Raw genomic sequence first — 18,274 nt, forward strand, 5'->3', positions numbered from 1 at the left:
CCCCTACCTATTGATTGCACTCTGACGGTCAAGTCTGTAAAGGGCTTACTAAAATTCAAAAAGTATTCAGTTTTAGTCTCAGAAACAACGTACCTTTACTTGGGGTTGTATAAAAGGTCAAATTATGCCACAACGGGTTTACCAACTAAATTGGGTGATAGTTGTCGTTTTGCTGTCAAATTAATATGATTCTAGTGTAGACTTATTTAACACTAGAGAGATGATAATATAATTATGGTCAAATGACCCCACGTCGTCTCATAAAGAATCCAATAGTAAAATCAGTAAATCAATGTTTTAAATAACATTTCAATTCTCAATTTTAACAGTTCTTTTGAATGTCTTTAGTGGCAAATTGTCCTCTGCAACTTGCACCAATGGTGGAGATTGTCTCTTAAGTGGAGATTGTGACTCATTGCATTCACTCACAAACTTTAAGAACAAATCTTGTTTCAATACACACGTTCAAAATGAATGTTTTTAACTAATGTTATTGTTTATAACAATTTATTTATACCTCTACGATGTTCTCAAAGGAAGCACCAGTCAATGCCAACTTTCCTTTTCCATTATTACCATCTTGATCATATATTTCCTTACCAACAAATATGGATATAAAAAAATCAGTACATAACAAACATTTTATTTTATATTACAGACATAGTACACGACATCATAACTTATCAATGAGTTGTTATTGTCACTAATGAAACGTTGAATGATGTCTTCATCTACACAAATTTTTTTAACTCTAATGCTTTGTTTGGATTAAAGGGTGTGGGGGAGTGAAAAGTTGAGGGTGTGGGGTAGTGGAAGTGTGAAGAAAGTTGAGGTTATTTGGATTGGGGTATGTTAGAGTGGATTTGTGAAAAAGTTTATTGAAATTGGTGAATGATGTAATGGTTGTAAGGACATTTTAATTATTTTTAATGGTATAAATTGTAAGATTACAAATTTATCCTGGTGTATAAAAAAAATAATTTTGTGTACATTTTAGTTAATTAAAATAATATAAAATTTTAATTATAAATAAAAGAATATAAAATTAAAATAATAATTATTAATAATATCATTATTTAATACATTTATTTAATTATTATTAATTAATTTAATTTATATTTTTATCTTTATTTTAAAAATTTATTTTAATTATTATTATTTTATAAATTAATTTTACATATTATTTTTATTTTAATATTTAAACATTTATATTATTAATATTAATAAAAAAATTACTGTTTTAAATATATAAATATTTATAATATTATTATTTATTATATTATTATATTATATTATTATAAAGCCTAAAATTTCGTATTTTATTAATTCTGATTAATAAGGAAAAAATAGATAAAAAATAACTAATTCATAGGAAATTTTATAAAAGAAATGAGGGCACATACGTCATTACCACATTTCTAGGTGGCTTTCTTTCTTCTCCCTCTTCTTTCTCTGCACTTGTGAGAAGGAACCTTCTCCTTCCAGCCATCTACTCCCTCACCCCCGTACTTTCATTAATCAGCTGATCCAAACAAGGGGGTGACTGGGACATCCGTCGTCGACTACACCGTCCACCCCAAGAAGCAAACACTACCTAAAGGTTTGCTTAAACCTGAAGTCTTTATCCATTTTTGAATCAACCTTGAACAAAAAAAATTTCTCCAATATTTCTGCAAATTCTTTTCAAATAGTTCCATGTAAGTTAAAACACGATTAAACATGATTATGAACGCATACAATAATGTTCACATACAGATCTTATCATATCATGATTCTCACACAATCATACAATAAAAAAAGAATAGATACTTACCTTGATCCATGAGTGATCCTACTTGAGGAGTTACTTTATCACCTTTGTCTCAATCTATCTCTTAGGAATTCGGTTCTTGTCACACACTTTCGTGATAGTTAACAATGAAACAACTATTATTTGCAGAGACATAACTCTGTAGCCTTTAGTTCCCAATCTCCATCAGATGTCGGTTTTCATTAGGTATATCATCAGATATATATTTCTCACGTTAACCAATAGACCCTTTAATTCTATTATTATTATTAAATCATATTCGGGCTCAAAGCCCAAACTCTAAGTCATGTGAGTCACTTTATAAAAATTAATTTACATAATTTCTTACATTCTCTCACTTGACTCATATGAGTTATAATACTTTCATGATTTAATAATTACATAAATGCACATTTAAAAGGTCTTACATAAATTGGTTCTATCATTAATCAAAATCAAGGATACAAAAATAATAAGAGTCATGGCGGTTACATGTCATTTAAATAACACATTTCCTTCCATGTACTACTATATCATTCTTTCTCATTAATATGACTTTATAATGTGAAATCCATAATAGGTTCAAACATAATGTTATTTTCATCAATAACAACATAATTTGTTTTCCACAACATAATTTACATGCATATACATAAAGTAGAAAACATAAATTTCAGAAACTTTATTTATCTATGAGCTCAGAGTGTCAAATAAGCATTAATAACAACATTCATCATTCACTAGTAGACATAATGCCCATATTTACAACATGACCAATAAATGTTTTGGGCGGTAACCCTTTTGTTAAAGGGTTAGCAATCATAAGATCAGTGTTAATATGTTCTATTGACACTCTATGTTTCTGAACTTCTTCTTTAACGACAAAGTATTTCAATTCCATATGTTTAGCACCTTTGGAATACTTGTCGTTTTTAGAAAAGAAAACGGCTACGGAGTTATCACAATAAATTATCAGAGGCTTGGCAATACTGTTAACAATTTTAAGTCCTAAAACAAAATTCCGCAACCAATTAGCCTAAACTGTGGCCTCAAAGCATGCCACAAATTCAGCCTCCATGGTGAATGCAATAATGACTGTCTACTTCGCACTTTTCCATGAAATCGCTCCTCCAGCTAACAGATACACATAACCAAATGTAGACTTTCGTGTATTCACACAGCCAACAAAATCTGAATATGTATATCCAATCACCTCAAGATGATCAGATCTTTTATAATTAAGCATGTGATCCTTCGTTCCTTGCAAGTATCTTAAAACTTTCTTTGCAGCTTTCCAATGATCCAATCCTGGATTACTCTGGTATCTTCCAAGCATACCAACTGCAAAACTAATATTTGGTCGTGTACAAGTTTGAGCATACATTAAACTCCCAACAATAGATGCATAAGGTATATTCTTCATCTGTTTCCGTTCCAAATCATTCTTTGGACATTGCATGAGACTAAATTTGTCTCCTTTCTGTATTGGAACAGGAGATGTTGAACATTTATCCATTCTGAATCTCTCTAAAACTTTATTAATATATGCTTTCTGAGACAAACCTAACAGTCATTGTGATCTACCACGAAATATTTCTATTCCTATCACATAGTATGCCTCACCCATATCTTTCATCTCAAAGTTATAAGAGAAAAACTTCTTAGTCTCACTCAATAGACCAAGATCATTAGTTGCAAGCAAGATATCATCAACATACAGAATCAGGAATATAAACTTGCTCCCACTAACCTTCAGGTATATACATCGATCAACGATGTTTTCCTTAAATCCAAAGGACACAATAGTATCATTGAACTTAAGATACCATTGCCTAGAAGCTTGTTTAAGCCCGTATATTGATTTCTTAAGTTTACACACCATGTGTTCTTTTCCTTCTTCAATGAACCCCACTGGTTGGTCCATATAAACATCCTCTTCTAAATCCCCATTCAAAAAGGCAGTTTTGACATCCATCTGATGTAACTCGAGATCATAATGAGCTACTAATGCCATGATAATTCTAAAGGAATCTTTCTTAAAAACAGGTGAAAATGTTTCCTTATAATCAATGCCATCCTTTTGAGTAAAACCTTTGGCAACAAGTCGGGCCTTGTAACGTTCGATATTGCCATGAGAGTCACATTTAGTCTTAAAGACCCATTTACACCCGACTCTCTTGCATCCTTCTAGCAACTCTATTAGGTCCCATACATCATTATGTGCCATTGAGTTAAGCTCATCTTTCATGGCATCTAACCACTTATCATATTATCATCATTGATGGCGTATGAAAATGAAACTGGATCAATACCTAAGTCATTTTCTGACTCTTGTAGATAAACCACATAATCATTCAAAATAACAGACTTTCTTTCTCTTTGAGATCTTCTTAATACTATTTCTTGTGGTTGTTCTACTACAGGTTCATTGTTAACTTCATGATCATTAATTTGTTGTTTTTCTTCATCGTTGAGTGGTTAAACTACATTAGGAACAACAATACTTGAAGTTGAAGTACTAGTTAAAAGAACTTGTACTCTGACTTCCTTAATCTCCACATTTTGTGAAGTATCACTCCCACTGATTTCACCATTTTCAATGCCAGATTCAACAATTCTTGTGCTATGGGTAGGACAGTAAAACATATACCCTTTTGACTTTGCTGGATAACCAATGAAATATCCATTGATTGTTCTTGCATCCAATTTCTTTTCTTGCGGATTGTATATTCTAACTTCTGCCTGACATTCTCAAACATGCAGGTGTCTCAAACTGGGTTTCCTTCCTGTCCACAATTCAAAAGGTGTATTTTGAACTGCCTTACTAGGAACCCTGTTCAATAGATACATGGCAGTTTTTAAAGCATACATCCACAATGAAACAAGTACAGTTGACTTACTTAACATGCTCCTAACCATATCCATTAAGGTTCGATTACGCCTTTCTGAAACACCATTTTGTTGTGGTGTACCTGACATTGTGTATTGAGCACAAATACCATGTCTCTCAAGGAACTTAGCAAACGGACCAGGGTGTTGTCCACTTTCATCATACTTTCCATAATATTCACCACCTCTGTCTGACCTGACAATTTTCACCTTTCTGTCTAATTGCCTTTCCACTTCATTAATATAAACTTCCAAGGCATTCACTACTTGCAATTTTTCATGCAGTAAATAAACATAACCATAACGTGAAAAATCATCAATAAAGGTGATAAAAAACCTTTCTTTATTGAAAAAACTTGCATCAAAAGGTTCACATATATCAGTGTGTATAATTTCAAGAAGCTGAGTACTTCTAGTGGCTCCTTTCTTTGTGTGTTTTGTTTGTTTGCCTTTAATACAATCCACACATACATTCAAATCAGTAAAATCCAAACTTGGAAGTATTTCATTCTTTACTAATCTTTCCATCCTTTCTTTGAAAATATGTCCCAAACGTTTGTGCCACAAGAAAGTAGAACATTCATTCACCAAACTACATTTAGTGCCAACATTATGATGCGAGGTCATAAGAGTTTCAGCATATAGATTATCGAGATTCAATCTATATAATCCATCATAAAGAGTACCAGATCCAATCAAATAGGTACGCTGATATAAACTGAAACATCCATTCCCAAATTTAAAAGAGTATTCGACAACATCAAGTTTAGACAATGAAACTAAATTCCTAGATATACTAGGTACATAAAAAGTATCCATTAAGTCTAAATAAAATCCAGTGTCGAGGATTAAACGATAAGTCTTGACTGCTTCCACTGGAACCTTCTCTCTATTCCCCATGAAGACAAACTTTTCATTTGGCTTTATGGTTCAGGTTGAAAGGAATCCTTGCATCATGTTAGAAACCTGAGTTGTGCATTCCGAAACAATCCACCAAGATTATGTGAAACTTCAGTTAAGTTTGATTCAAAATATACATAATAAGCATTCATGGTGGTTGATGTACTCATTAATGTCTCATCAAGAGACTTATCATCTTTTTGGGAGCGCTATTCCACAAATTTCATAAATTCTTTTGCATTCTCGGTTTTAGGAAGAGTAGACTTAATATTGTTTGCTATGCTCATTCGCATAAACATCAGGCTAAGTTTATTTGACTTTTCCCAAGCCTTATAATGAGCTTTCTCCTCATTACTACTATCATCAATAGCAGTAGGTTTCTCGATTCGAATGGCCAAATCAAGATCCAATACACCTAAGTGAATTTGGACTTTTTCACTCCAGTCAGAAAAATTTAGACCATTAAAGACTGGAACAGACGTAGCTTGCGAATGTAAGGCTACAGGAACAAATACTGCAATCATACATGCTTAACATTAATACTTTGAGTCATAAACTAAACAAACAATACAGATTCAGAAAACATTCTATGTATACTAATGTTCTCCTTTGGGAGATTCATTAATACACAAAACATAATGATGCTAATAGTATTAACTTTATTTGGCAAGATATATGCATTAACTAGAAACACTTGTTATCTTTGGATATACAAGCAAAACTAATAACACATACTCACTACCAACAATCATATCCATTAATTATAAGGACAACTAATCATCCTTTAGGTGATCCAAAAATGTCTTATAATAATGAATTTCCATTTACCCATATTTAAATAATTTAGCATCCATTCTATAGGTACTTGAAATAAAATTTATCAGTAATATGAAATTAAATAAAACTTAAAGATTTGATCACTTTGGTGATTAACAAATCTATCATACAAATAATTTCAGAAATTATATCATTAATTGAAATAAAATTCATCTATAATTTGGAATTAAACAAAACATAAAGATTTGATGATTACAAATATATCATACAAATTGAAATAAAATTCATCCATAATTTCGAATTAAATAAAACATAAAGATTTGATCACTTTGATGATTACAAATCTATCATACAAATAATTTCAAAATTTAAATTTAAAAATAATACATAAAGCGGAAAAAATAATTTTTCATCCCTCACTTTCAATCAATTAATTAAACTTTAATTTAATACAAATTAAATTACATTATAACATAATAAAATTTCATTAAAACTTTAATTTAATGAAAATTAAGTTACATTATAACATAATAAAATTCTTTAAAACTTTAATTTAATGAAAACTAATTTAATACAAATTAAATTCCATTATAACATAAGGTGGAATTAATTAATTTTAATTAAACTCTAATTTAATGCAAATTAAATTACATAAAAAAAAAATATGGCGTTAGGTGCAGAGAATTTCTCGTACATGGTTTACTAATTCTTTTCGTACATTGTTTCATTATTTTATATTATAATACAATTACCATTATTTTATATTATAATATAATTCCCTTCCACTTTATCATGAAATCCTAATCACTTAATGAACCAACAACGACGTTTTAAGGATCCATGAACCACCCTGCCGCCAAGCCACGTTGCACACTCCCATTTCCACCATAAAAAACCACCACCCCTCAAGCACCGTGCTGCGCGAACCACCGTGCGCCTCCAGCCACGAACCACTGCGTGCTGCACGCACAACGGTGTTCGATCCCATTTAGGAAGATGACCACCGCGCCACCAAACGATCACCGCGCGATGCCGTTTCTCTTCCTCTCCAACCCCGACGCCACCGCCACCACGCTCTCCTTTTTCAACCCCGACGTCGTCCACGCCACCAAAGAGCATAGAAACCACTGCACCAACCGACGAACCGCCACGCTTGGGTTCGATCTTTATCCTTGACGCCGAACCAGGTCGCGACCAACCGTGTCGTCGCTGCAAGCAATACCAGCAACAGAGATGGACGAGCGGCGGCGGAGAAAAACGCGAGCAACGGTGGCTTGCGGTTTCGTGCCGGCAGCGACTTTAATAATGGGTTCAGGTACAGGGTGCTAACGTCGTTAATGGCGTTGGGTGCAGATTAGTGTTATGTTAATGTATACCTTAATCCATAAACCCTAATTTTAAAATTAGGGTTCTTTGATTTTTGGAAAAACATTAATGGAGAATCACAAAAATGAGCAATGAGGCTCTTATACCACATGTAAGGTAAAACACGATTAAACATTATTATGAACGCAACCTTGATCCATGAGTGATCTTACTTGAGCAGTTACTTTATCACCTTTGTTCCAATCTATTTCTTAACAATTTGGTTCTTGTCACACACTCTCGTGATGGTTAACAGTGAGACAACTATTATTTGTAGAGATGGAACCCTATAGCCTTTAGTTCCCAATCTCCCATCAGATGTCGATTTTCATTAGGCATATCATATACATATATTTCTCACGTTAACCAATGGACCATTTAATTCTATTATTATTATTAAATCATATTCGAGCCCAAAGTCCAAACTCTAAGTCATGTGAGTCACTTTATAGAAATTAATTTACATAATTTCTTACATTTCATTCTAAAATAAAAATGAAATTCAAATTAACAATGCATGGCTATATATATATATAATTCTCATTTAAAGGTGTGCAACGATAACCTTTTCATGTTTTTCAAAAGTTTCAGCACATGATTTATTCAGGAGTGAGTTGACTTCTTTGTCAAAAAGCATGAATGGTGTAGAATCAGTGTCATCAATCACACGGAGTTGCAATATATACCTGACATACAAATACAATATGTTGAAACCAACACATGAGTACTGTAATGCAATCAATATTGGAGAATAAATCAATAACACATATGTTAAAGCGTGTACCTAAGGGACATCTTCATTACATGCTTATTGCACTTTTTAAAAAAAAAACATTTTTGGAGTCGGGGTAAACTGCCTTGTTACAGATACATGTAGTATACCACCAATCATCATCATCCACAACATGTTTTATAGTTGTAAAAACTATGAATGTGTTAGTCAAAACAAAAACAAAAACCCTAAAACCTAAATAAAAAAATAGAAAAAAATGGACAAAAAGGCAAGAGAAAACATAATTATCAAAACGAAAAACCACAAATAAAAAACCAATAACAATTGACAAATAATATTAACATGCACAAAACCAAAAATAAGATAAAAAAAAGTGTACAAAAATATCATAAAATAGATGAAATGAAAAAATAAAAGCTTGAAACTGTGAACAGAAAAGAGATGAAGGGAAAACATTGCAGACAAAAAAAAGAGTTAAAAGATAAAAAAAAGAGATAAAATATAACCATGAGCTTGCTTGTGAATGGAGGCATGATGTGTGGTGGTAGTTTGCTATAGTAGAATAACGCACAAAAAAAGAGAATGGTTAGAATGCAAAAGAAAGAACAAAGCAAAAGTAGAGAATGGGTAAATATCAAAATGCAAAAGAAGTGTTTCACCTTCTATCCAACACTACCCATTATACTCTAATTGTAATTTTAATTTTAAAAAGTAATTATAATTAGAATTAGAAATATTATAATAAGCTAATATTAATATTAATTAATATTATTAATATTAATATATTAATAATTAATAATAATGATATTGGAATTGTAAATGAAGTGTGCTTAGTCAACTGCAGAAGTCAGAAAGAAGATATGAATAAAAAATACATCATTACACTTAATTAATGATCTTGAAATTGAATTTTTTTTACACAAACACAACTAGCTTTTCAAACTTGGATCAAAAGCGCAAAACTGGAAGCACAAATTAAATTGCAAATGAACAAATTACAAAAAAAGTGAACAAAATAAGATAAACGGAATGGAAAAAAAAACTAAAATGGAGGTTCACAGAGCAAAAAAAAAACGAAAAAGAAAAAAAATAAATGCAAAAGAAAACGAAAGCTTAACATTTCCACAATCATAAGAAAACAAAAACACGAACCTTTTCAAATTTGGATAAAAAAACGCAAAACTGGAAGCACAGATTAAACTGCAAATTAACAGATTGAAAAAAAGTGAACAGAATGAGAAAACGAAAAAACTAAAATGAAGGTTGACAGAGCATAAAAGTGAACGAAAAAAAAATTAAATGCAAAAGAAAACAAAAACTAAGCATTTCCACAGCCAGAAGAAAACAAAAACACGAAAAAAAAAACACGAAATAGAGGAAAACCCGTTTCACATCAAATAACAAGAATTTTGTTCAGTTTCTCCACTTTTCTTAATTTTGTTGCCAAGAAAGTCTGTTATACTTCTTCGATTCGGAGGAAAAAGCTTACAAATTTTGGCTTGACTTTTAATTTATACATGTGCAACTTCAATAATTTATAATTGGTAAAACTATTTGAGATTATTTATTTAAAATTTAAAAAAGAAGTTCATCTCCCTCTTTTTCTTCTATATTTTTTTACGCAACATACTTCAAATCTCTTGATTTTTGGTTAAAATTAGTCTCAATCATGTACTTTAAAAACAATTACTTTTGTTCTCAGTTTTTACAATCAGCCAATTTCACCCATCACTTTCTTTCTTATAAAGCTATAACAATTTATATTAAAAAAAAGGGAAAACTGGCCAGTAATTATCTTAAAAAATGGTCGGAAAGTGGCATAAGTCATATCATCATCACTCTTTTTTTATTAATTTAAATTGTTCAAAAGAAAAAATAAAATAACAAAATATATATAAAAAAAGACAAAAACCTAATGAAAGGTCGCCCATTAGCTCCAATATAATGAGATTCTTGGTTTTCATTGCGTTGAGAGATTTATCTAATCGTCCAGCCACTCGGTAAGCACTAATGCCACGGATTTAGGACTGAAAGCGGTTTCTCACCATTTTCTGCACCTAAATATGTTTCAATTTCATCCAGTTTGTGGCATTTGGAACCCCTCTGATGAAGGATCATGCGGGGAAATCATGCAAGCCCTTTCAATATGGCACCATTCTTATTGGGTACGCTACTCATTCAACTAACTTCCTTCAATTTCTTGTACTCCTGAAGGCTAACGAGGGAAGCCTTGATCTTCAGCCAATCGCCAGGTTTTGGCATGATAATAGCAATGTATCCTTCTCTGTCGGCCTGAAGTATTGATGAAAAGAAATTCATAAAGAGGGACAAAAGAATAAAAGAAATAAAAACAGATAAATAGTTCACAGAATTAGCACAGCGCATTGGGATGAAGATAAGATTACAACACAGTCGTGTACGATATATGTTACAAACACGGTCATAATCAGTATCAAAAGAATACTGAATCAGAGACAAGAATAATACGATAAAAGGAACCATTTTGTCTCCTTCTGTCATTAGGGTGTGTTTGGTTTAGAAAAAGAAATTAGAGAGGATGAAAATAGAAAAGAATAAAGTAAGGAATAAAATTGAATATTTAGTCGCTTGGTAGAGTATAGATATAGGTGAGAGATATGAATAGAAACATATGAGAAATAATAGAGTAAGTCTCACCATTTTTAATCTCTCTTAAACCAAACAGCCAATATTGTTTCCCTCTCCTCTCTACCAAACAAGGGGTTAGTTTCTACTCTGAAGTATTCAAGATACCTGAACTCTCCCACCTATTTCTTGATTAATCCCAATATGCCCCACAACTCTACCTACTACCTCCCTTTATATATAGTCCAATCCTAATACATTGTATTCTCGATTGCCATATCTGCTATGATCAGGTTCTCGTTGGTCATTAACTCTTTAAGTGTATTTTAACAATCAGGTGCGGACTTACTGGACCACTATTCCCAACTTTCCCTCTTCTAGCACAAGCACATACAAGGGGTCTAACACATTTTTTCCTGGTGAATCACAGAAAGAAAAAATAAACCAAGAGGGCTACAAGCCTCCGGGGACCCAAATATGAGCCATATCAGCTCTCAATACATTGACATTATAAGTAGGAGGAACCTCAAAAAATATGGATAGCTTTTTTAGGAGTAGTTGTTTCCTTAGATTGTTGTAAGGTGTATCAATTATACCATGATATAAGCCAGTGCACTAAGTCATAATCAAATAGTAACGCTTGGACCGATATGTTCTTGTATATAAAGTGTTACGCTCTGACTATCAGCTATAGTGTTTAGTCTAGTGATAATATAACACGTTTACACCAATGAATGCACTTTTATGTCAAATACAAAGGCAACCACAGCACAGATAACAGCATTGAACGTGGCACATATATCCAGTACTGTTGTTGTAGAAAGTCCCTATACTTCACACCGAAACTTCAAACAAAAAATTAACCCCCCCCCCCCCCCCCCCCCCATTTAAGCACTAGAAGCCTATTGGAAGGATTCAATTAGAAAAGATAATAACAGACAGATTTGATAATGAAGAAGGTTAGCAAATCAAACAGAATTTGGCCTTGTCGTAAAATATAAAATGTAAGGGGCCATACACACTATATAATTATCGGATTTGATATTCGGAATAATTACTCCTGTTATAAGAAAGGTTTATCTGCAATGAAAAAATCAGGCTGGATAAGCGCATAGTTAGTCTTACCGAAACATTAAGCAGTTCTGGTTGCTTGATCAATTGTTGATTCACTTCCAAGAGGGAGCCTTTGACGCAACATCTAAAAAATCACAAGTTATGCTATTAGAGAGTTTGAAGGAGACCCGGGAAGAAGAGGAATTGGCTAAACACACAACCGCAAACAGAATATACAAATAATAGAGAATTTACCTTACAATATAAGTATCATTCTTGGTAGATATTTTACACAAAGCAGTATTGGACTCAAAGTGTTGTGCATTCTGCACGAAAAGATATCCCAATTTAATAATGAAAGGATAAGAAGCTATTCCATAAAGTAAACCATTTTGAAACGCACAGAATTTCACGAAACAGTGTCAATGTTCTTCTGCTTTCGAGAAACATTTTATATGACTTTCCAGAAACAGACAGCAAGAAAATGTGAAAATTCCAAATTGGGAAAATATACCTTCTTCCGCTTTCCAGTGACTTTCATCTCGCTGCGATCAGACTTCCCAACATTGAAATCAACGGCTGTGATTCCACCTTCATCCTTGAAAGCAACGTGGGAAGGAGCCAACCCAATCACACACAAGCTTTAAGGTAACAACAACAGTTACAGAGAATGATTATATTTTTAAGAAAATACCAACACAATCCAATTCGAAGTAAAACCTCAAAGGAATGAATAGTATACCCATTGGCGTGCCTGTAAACGTACTGATCGTGAGCTGGCTTCATAAAATCTGAACTTCAAATTAACTACATAGTTAATTACCGAGGTTTAGGGTTTATGAAAAGAATGTAACGTGAGTGTGAATAGGATTACCTAGGGCGAAGAAAGTGGCAAAGTTAGATTCGACGGCGGAAGGAGGAGTGATGGGAAGATTCTGCACGTCAGGGACTAGAAGCTTCTGTAAGTCTTCATCTTCCTCCTCTTCTTTATTCTCATCCAGTACTTCGGTTTCTGAACAGTTCGATTCATCGATGATCTTGTCCTTGTTTATGGTTGACATTTTAATTTTTGTTCAAATTTAAGTGACAAAAAGTACTCCAAAATCCCCTTGCACTAGCAGACTTAGATAGATAGGGCAACACTATCGTAATTCGTAACACAGGTTACAGAACCACTCCTCATTTAGTACTTACTTACAACAAAGTGACAACATAGGATTCCAGATTCTGTGTTTCTGTTCACCAAAATCTTAATGGGCCTCGTACACTTCAATCGGGGCAGTTTCTTCTTGCACCCCCAACATTTTTCTTCCTGCACCTCCACAATGTTATGCAAAGACAAAACCGTCCATATATAAAAACTATACATTTATTTTTTTATTTCAGATTATGAAATCCGGTAAATTTTTGAATTGGCACTTCTGGTAAAATTTTGGATTGACACTGGTATCTTCTTGGATTGGTGCTTCCGGTAGTACATGAATGACTGACAGTGTTCATCCAAAATAAAAAATGCAGAACATCCATAATTAAAAAAATCATCCTAGATCCGCCAATCCATAATTTAAAATATGCATTTAGATTCAGAAATCCATAATTGAAAAAAAAATATTTCAGATCTACCAATCCGTAATAGAAATTAGGCTTCTAGATTCAGCAATCCAGAAATCAACAATTTAAGCAAATTTTGCTTTCGGAACACCCCCTCATCTAGAAAGCAACATGATTCACTTCCAGATTAACGCATATGTAACACTCTTCCAGATCCTGATTTCAAATAAAAGGTGAAGGTGAGTTTTGAAATTTATAAAATTGTGGAGATGCAGGAAGAAAAATATAGGAGTGGAGGAAGAAACCGCCTTCAATCAGTTGGGGGTGCTATTGACACCCCAAATTGTTTTTAAAACTTCCCACTTTTTTTTATCTACAAATACAACTTATTTCTTTAAGTTTCTTTTTTACTTAATTAAATTATTTACCATATAAATTATTTTTAAAATTAAATTAAATTAATTCCATATATAGTATCATTTTTAACATTAATTTAATCAAGTACGATAAAAGTTAATTTTTTTAATAAAAAATTGAATCAATTACGATAAAAGTTAACATTCATAATAATAATAATTAAAACAATGAAACATTTAATATTTTTTAGTATTTTTTAAAATTTATTCTGATAAAATTTAAAAATAATTATTTTCTCCATTATTAGTTTATTATAAAAAAAAGTATACTTTATCTAATAATTTATTCAATTACTATTAAAAATAATAACTATTTTAATAATAAAGAATAAGTTACATTGGAATTAATTTAATCACTGTTAAAAATAATATCTTATTTAAAATTGTCGGGGTAGTTTATATATTTTTTTCCTTTCCTTTAATAAACTCGTAAATGTTAACAATGATAATGAGAATCACATTGTATTTTACCCATAAACATTTTTCTCATTTTTCAGAAATAACCTGCATGATCATGCACCTTTTTACAATTCATGGTGAATGAGGAGTAATTGTTATTAAGTAACTCTGTTAAAAAAAATTGCTACCAACATCACTATGGTGAAAAAATACTTTTTGCACGAAAATAACATTGTCGATCCAAAAAACTTGTTAGACTCACAATAAATCCTAAAGTTAACCATTTAAAAAAATGAAATGAAATGAAATCTGCTACCCAGATACAGTATCACTTATATACTTTGATATTTAAGAAAGCATTATAAGTATAAATAAGCAAAGAGTAGCACAGAACAGGACAACCAGAAGGAAGAGAACACAAACACAAAAGGAGACTATGGTAAATGTCAAGACTTTTCAAAACTTAAAACTCCAAATAGGATTTTTTTATTTATTAAGAAAAAGGTAAAGGGCTTTCAATTTCATTTTAAAATTATTTTAATCCCTCTTCTGCTACACAAGTTTTGTTTTGAAAAGGAAAACTAAGAACTTGCTATCACACCAAAGGGCACTTGGTTGAATAAATTTATTCATAAATATTTTTAAGATAAAGAAAATGAAAGAGAAATAATTTGTTATATAAATTAAAAAGAGTAAACAGGAGAAGAAGATGCAACCGATATACTAGGGAACCACAGTAGAAGACTTTCAAACATGGTGAAAGACGAAAAGGGGAAAATACGGAAAAAAAGGAAGTTGATTAATTTATAAATTAAAATTTATATATATAAGTTCATTTGTAAAAAAAAAAAATATTTTAACTTGTTAAGATGCTAATTTTACTTATGGAAAATTCAATTTACTTTTTCTTCATGTTTGTCTTATGAGAGACTCTCTAAATAAATCTCATATAGAACATATATGCTAGATACAAGATGAAAAAAATATTGAAAAAAGAAAATAAAATGTTAGATGTTGCCGCATAATTATAAAAACAGTAATAGTCTAAAATATAACATAATAAAAAAACAGTATTATTGTAAAAAGTAAACATAAAATAATAAGTTTCGTATAAATATTTTGTCTTATAATAAAAAATAGATTGTGTGATGAAACTGAAGAACAAATTAGCCAAAAGCACATTGCTTCTAGACTTATTATAATAACACAGAATTTGAGGGTTCCGAATTCTCTCAACACAGCACTTTACAGTTCATATATATATATATATAGTATATGATTAAAACTGTGAAAATGTTTATTTCTACTTGGCTCACACTTATGATTCATGCAAGTGGAATGTGTATTTGGGCTTCTTCATTATGGCCATCAAGTTCATGGCTTGGATCTAACCATATTAACGAAATTGAAAAGCAGAAGAGAAGAGTGGTGGCGGGCTGCTCCAGCAAAATAAGAGGCACGCCTCTGCCCTTTCGTCCATGAGAAAACTCTTAAAACTGAACAGTGGTAGGGAAACTCTGGCCAAAAGCCCAATTGGATGGAACAACATCTTGAAAAAGTTTGGTTACACCATCGGTTGTTGTGACTCTGAAAGACAAAGATTGACCATTCAAAAAGGCATTGGATTGCCAATTAGCTCCCCAATTTCTTGACATAGTCATCCATCCAGTTTTTGAACCTTTGATCGACACAGATTGAACAGATCCAGCTCCTCCCACATTGTTGATCAGCACAAGCTCAAAGTAGTCTCTCCCATTCACACTGAACCTAACCCCTCCCTTCTTCATGCATGGAACCCTGCAAGTAAGACAAAGTTAATCATGTATCTAACAATTAGGTTAAATATATTTACAGCTTTATAAAGTTCCTGGACAAATATTCATGATCTAATATATAAACTAACATTATATTATTACCTTTAACCAAATATTTTAATAAGTTTGTAAATTTTTTTCATTTTTATATATTCAATCTAATGAGTTTTTCTCACCACTCCTACAACCACCGCTATAAAAGGTGAATATTTGTTAGAGATCTCGTTCTCAACCAGCTCACTTACCGTTTTAATGGACGAACACCCCAACTCTTGACATTTCATAGGGAATGCAAATCTTACTTTGTAAGTTTGATTTTATAAAATTGAGTTAAGTTTAAAAGTTTACTTTTTAATAGATTAATAAAATTATTTATCATACTATTATTATATCGGTCTGTCCGATTATCGATCCAGTCATAAATGTATAATAGTTTTAACTTTGTTTATTCAACTTCAATTTTGAATAAAGAATAACTTATAAAAAGCTGGATCTAAGTGTTTTGTCCTATTATTAGACAAAGATGTTGAATAAAGTTCAAACCTTTGGAACAAAACGGGCACGATCCCTCCTCTATAGATACCAATCTTTTCCCATGCGGGTTGAGCCATATCAAAGTGTTTGAGAGGAGGGTTGCACCACCCACCGTTGTTGCTTGGCAGAGCAAAATTGGGAGGGCAAAAGTTTGTGGCAGTTATGGTTACAGATGTTCCCTTCAAGCACCATTTGGGGTCTGCTTGATAATTGCACATGATTTTGTAGCACTCCCCACATGAAGCTCCATCGTTAAATAAGGCAGTACTCAGTGCTGCTGTATCAGTTCCATACCCTGTTGAATACAGATTCCCATACCCACAAGCTCCTCCTGCACTCTCACACATGCAAACTTTCAGTAAAAGGAAAAAAATAAATGTAGATTCTTTTGGGATATCTCTAGTGACATGGCAAAGCACAGTTTTCACCAAATATAATTGGTGTATTAAACTACACTCAATCATGCTAGCTAGCATCATGCTGATATTGTTACAAGGATCATACGTAAGGGAATAAAATATAGAAGAAAAAAAATGTTAAGTGTACATTGACTCACCCATTGTCCCAGAGGCATCGCTACCTCCATAAAAGGTGGCATGTGCACTGGTCCATCCAGAAGGTGAGAAGGCACAAATGTTAACTGAGAAACAACATAATAATACGAGGAAGCTGACCAAAACAAACATGACACTGGCCATTAGTATGTTGCCTTAAGCAGTGAATGGTGAAGACTAAATTGAAAGAGAAGGGTGCAGTGAGTGAGAGAATTTGTATTTGTTTAAGGAACATTTATTATCATCTCTAAGCACCAAATTAGGAGTCTTTAAATAAGGGACCAGAGTGGCTAAGGCAACGATGGCACATGTGAATTATCATTTATTACATTATTAAATTTATGTGTGTGAACAGATGTCATTCAATTATTCCCACGTTCTCTTATCTGACAATTCCCTCTTTGCTCACATGCTTTCTCCCACAAGAGCTGTGAAGGCATCTAAAAACACCAACAATTAATTACCCATCCCCAGCTGGTCGTGTTTTTCTTTTCATTTCACAAACTTTTCCCAATTTTAGTTCCATGGTTTCGTTTGACTTGTTGGTTTGTAGCTATTTCCGGATAAAATGACAGATAGTATTTTTATGCAATGGAGCAAATGTCTCTGATGATCACATGCAAATGCTTGGCAATGTCATAATTAATGTTACCATATCCACATCTCCTATTTTGACCAATTCAGATTCTCACGGCCGTGATGAAGGGCAACACTATAACACTATAGGCGTATCACCGTCGATTCGATCAAAGAATACCAGCGTTCACATGTAATATATATATATATATATATATATATATATATATATATATATATATATATATATATATATATATATATATGGAATCACATTGGAATTGGGTGTGGTCTCATTTGTGAAATAAAATATATATTTT

At 32.2% G+C, this 18,274-nt stretch overlaps 2 protein-coding genes across 2 annotated transcripts; both read right to left on the reverse strand.

Moving 5' to 3' along the window:
• Positions 1–10,268: 10,268 nt before the first annotated feature.
• LOC137821931 (uncharacterized) lies at positions 10,269–14,699 on the reverse strand. Its single transcript, XM_068626739.1, has 6 exons — positions 12,985–14,699; positions 12,853–12,901; positions 12,625–12,751; positions 12,366–12,436; positions 12,183–12,255; positions 10,269–10,745 (listed from the first exon to the last, which is right to left on the reverse strand). Exons 1-6 carry the CDS (start codon positions 13,169–13,171, stop codon positions 10,632–10,634), a joined length of 621 nt encoding a protein of 206 aa, XP_068482840.1. The 5' UTR covers positions 13,172–14,699; the 3' UTR covers positions 10,269–10,631.
• An 863-nt stretch (positions 14,700–15,562) lies between these two features.
• LOC137822488 (expansin-A11-like) lies at positions 15,563–17,624 on the reverse strand. The gene is made up of 3 exons (XM_068627385.1): positions 17,381–17,624; positions 16,834–17,155; positions 15,563–16,273 (listed from the first exon to the last, which is right to left on the reverse strand). The coding sequence occupies exons 1-3, from the start codon at positions 17,520–17,522 to the stop codon at positions 15,967–15,969; spliced, it is 771 nt and encodes a 256-aa protein (XP_068483486.1). The 5' UTR covers positions 17,523–17,624; the 3' UTR covers positions 15,563–15,966.
• Between the last annotated feature and the right edge of the window lie 650 nt (positions 17,625–18,274).

This window comes from Phaseolus vulgaris, chromosome 9 (genome assembly GCF_000499845.2).
Source record: "Phaseolus vulgaris cultivar G19833 chromosome 9, P. vulgaris v2.0, whole genome shotgun sequence".
Lineage (NCBI taxonomy): Eukaryota > Viridiplantae > Streptophyta > Magnoliopsida > Fabales > Fabaceae > Phaseolus > Phaseolus vulgaris.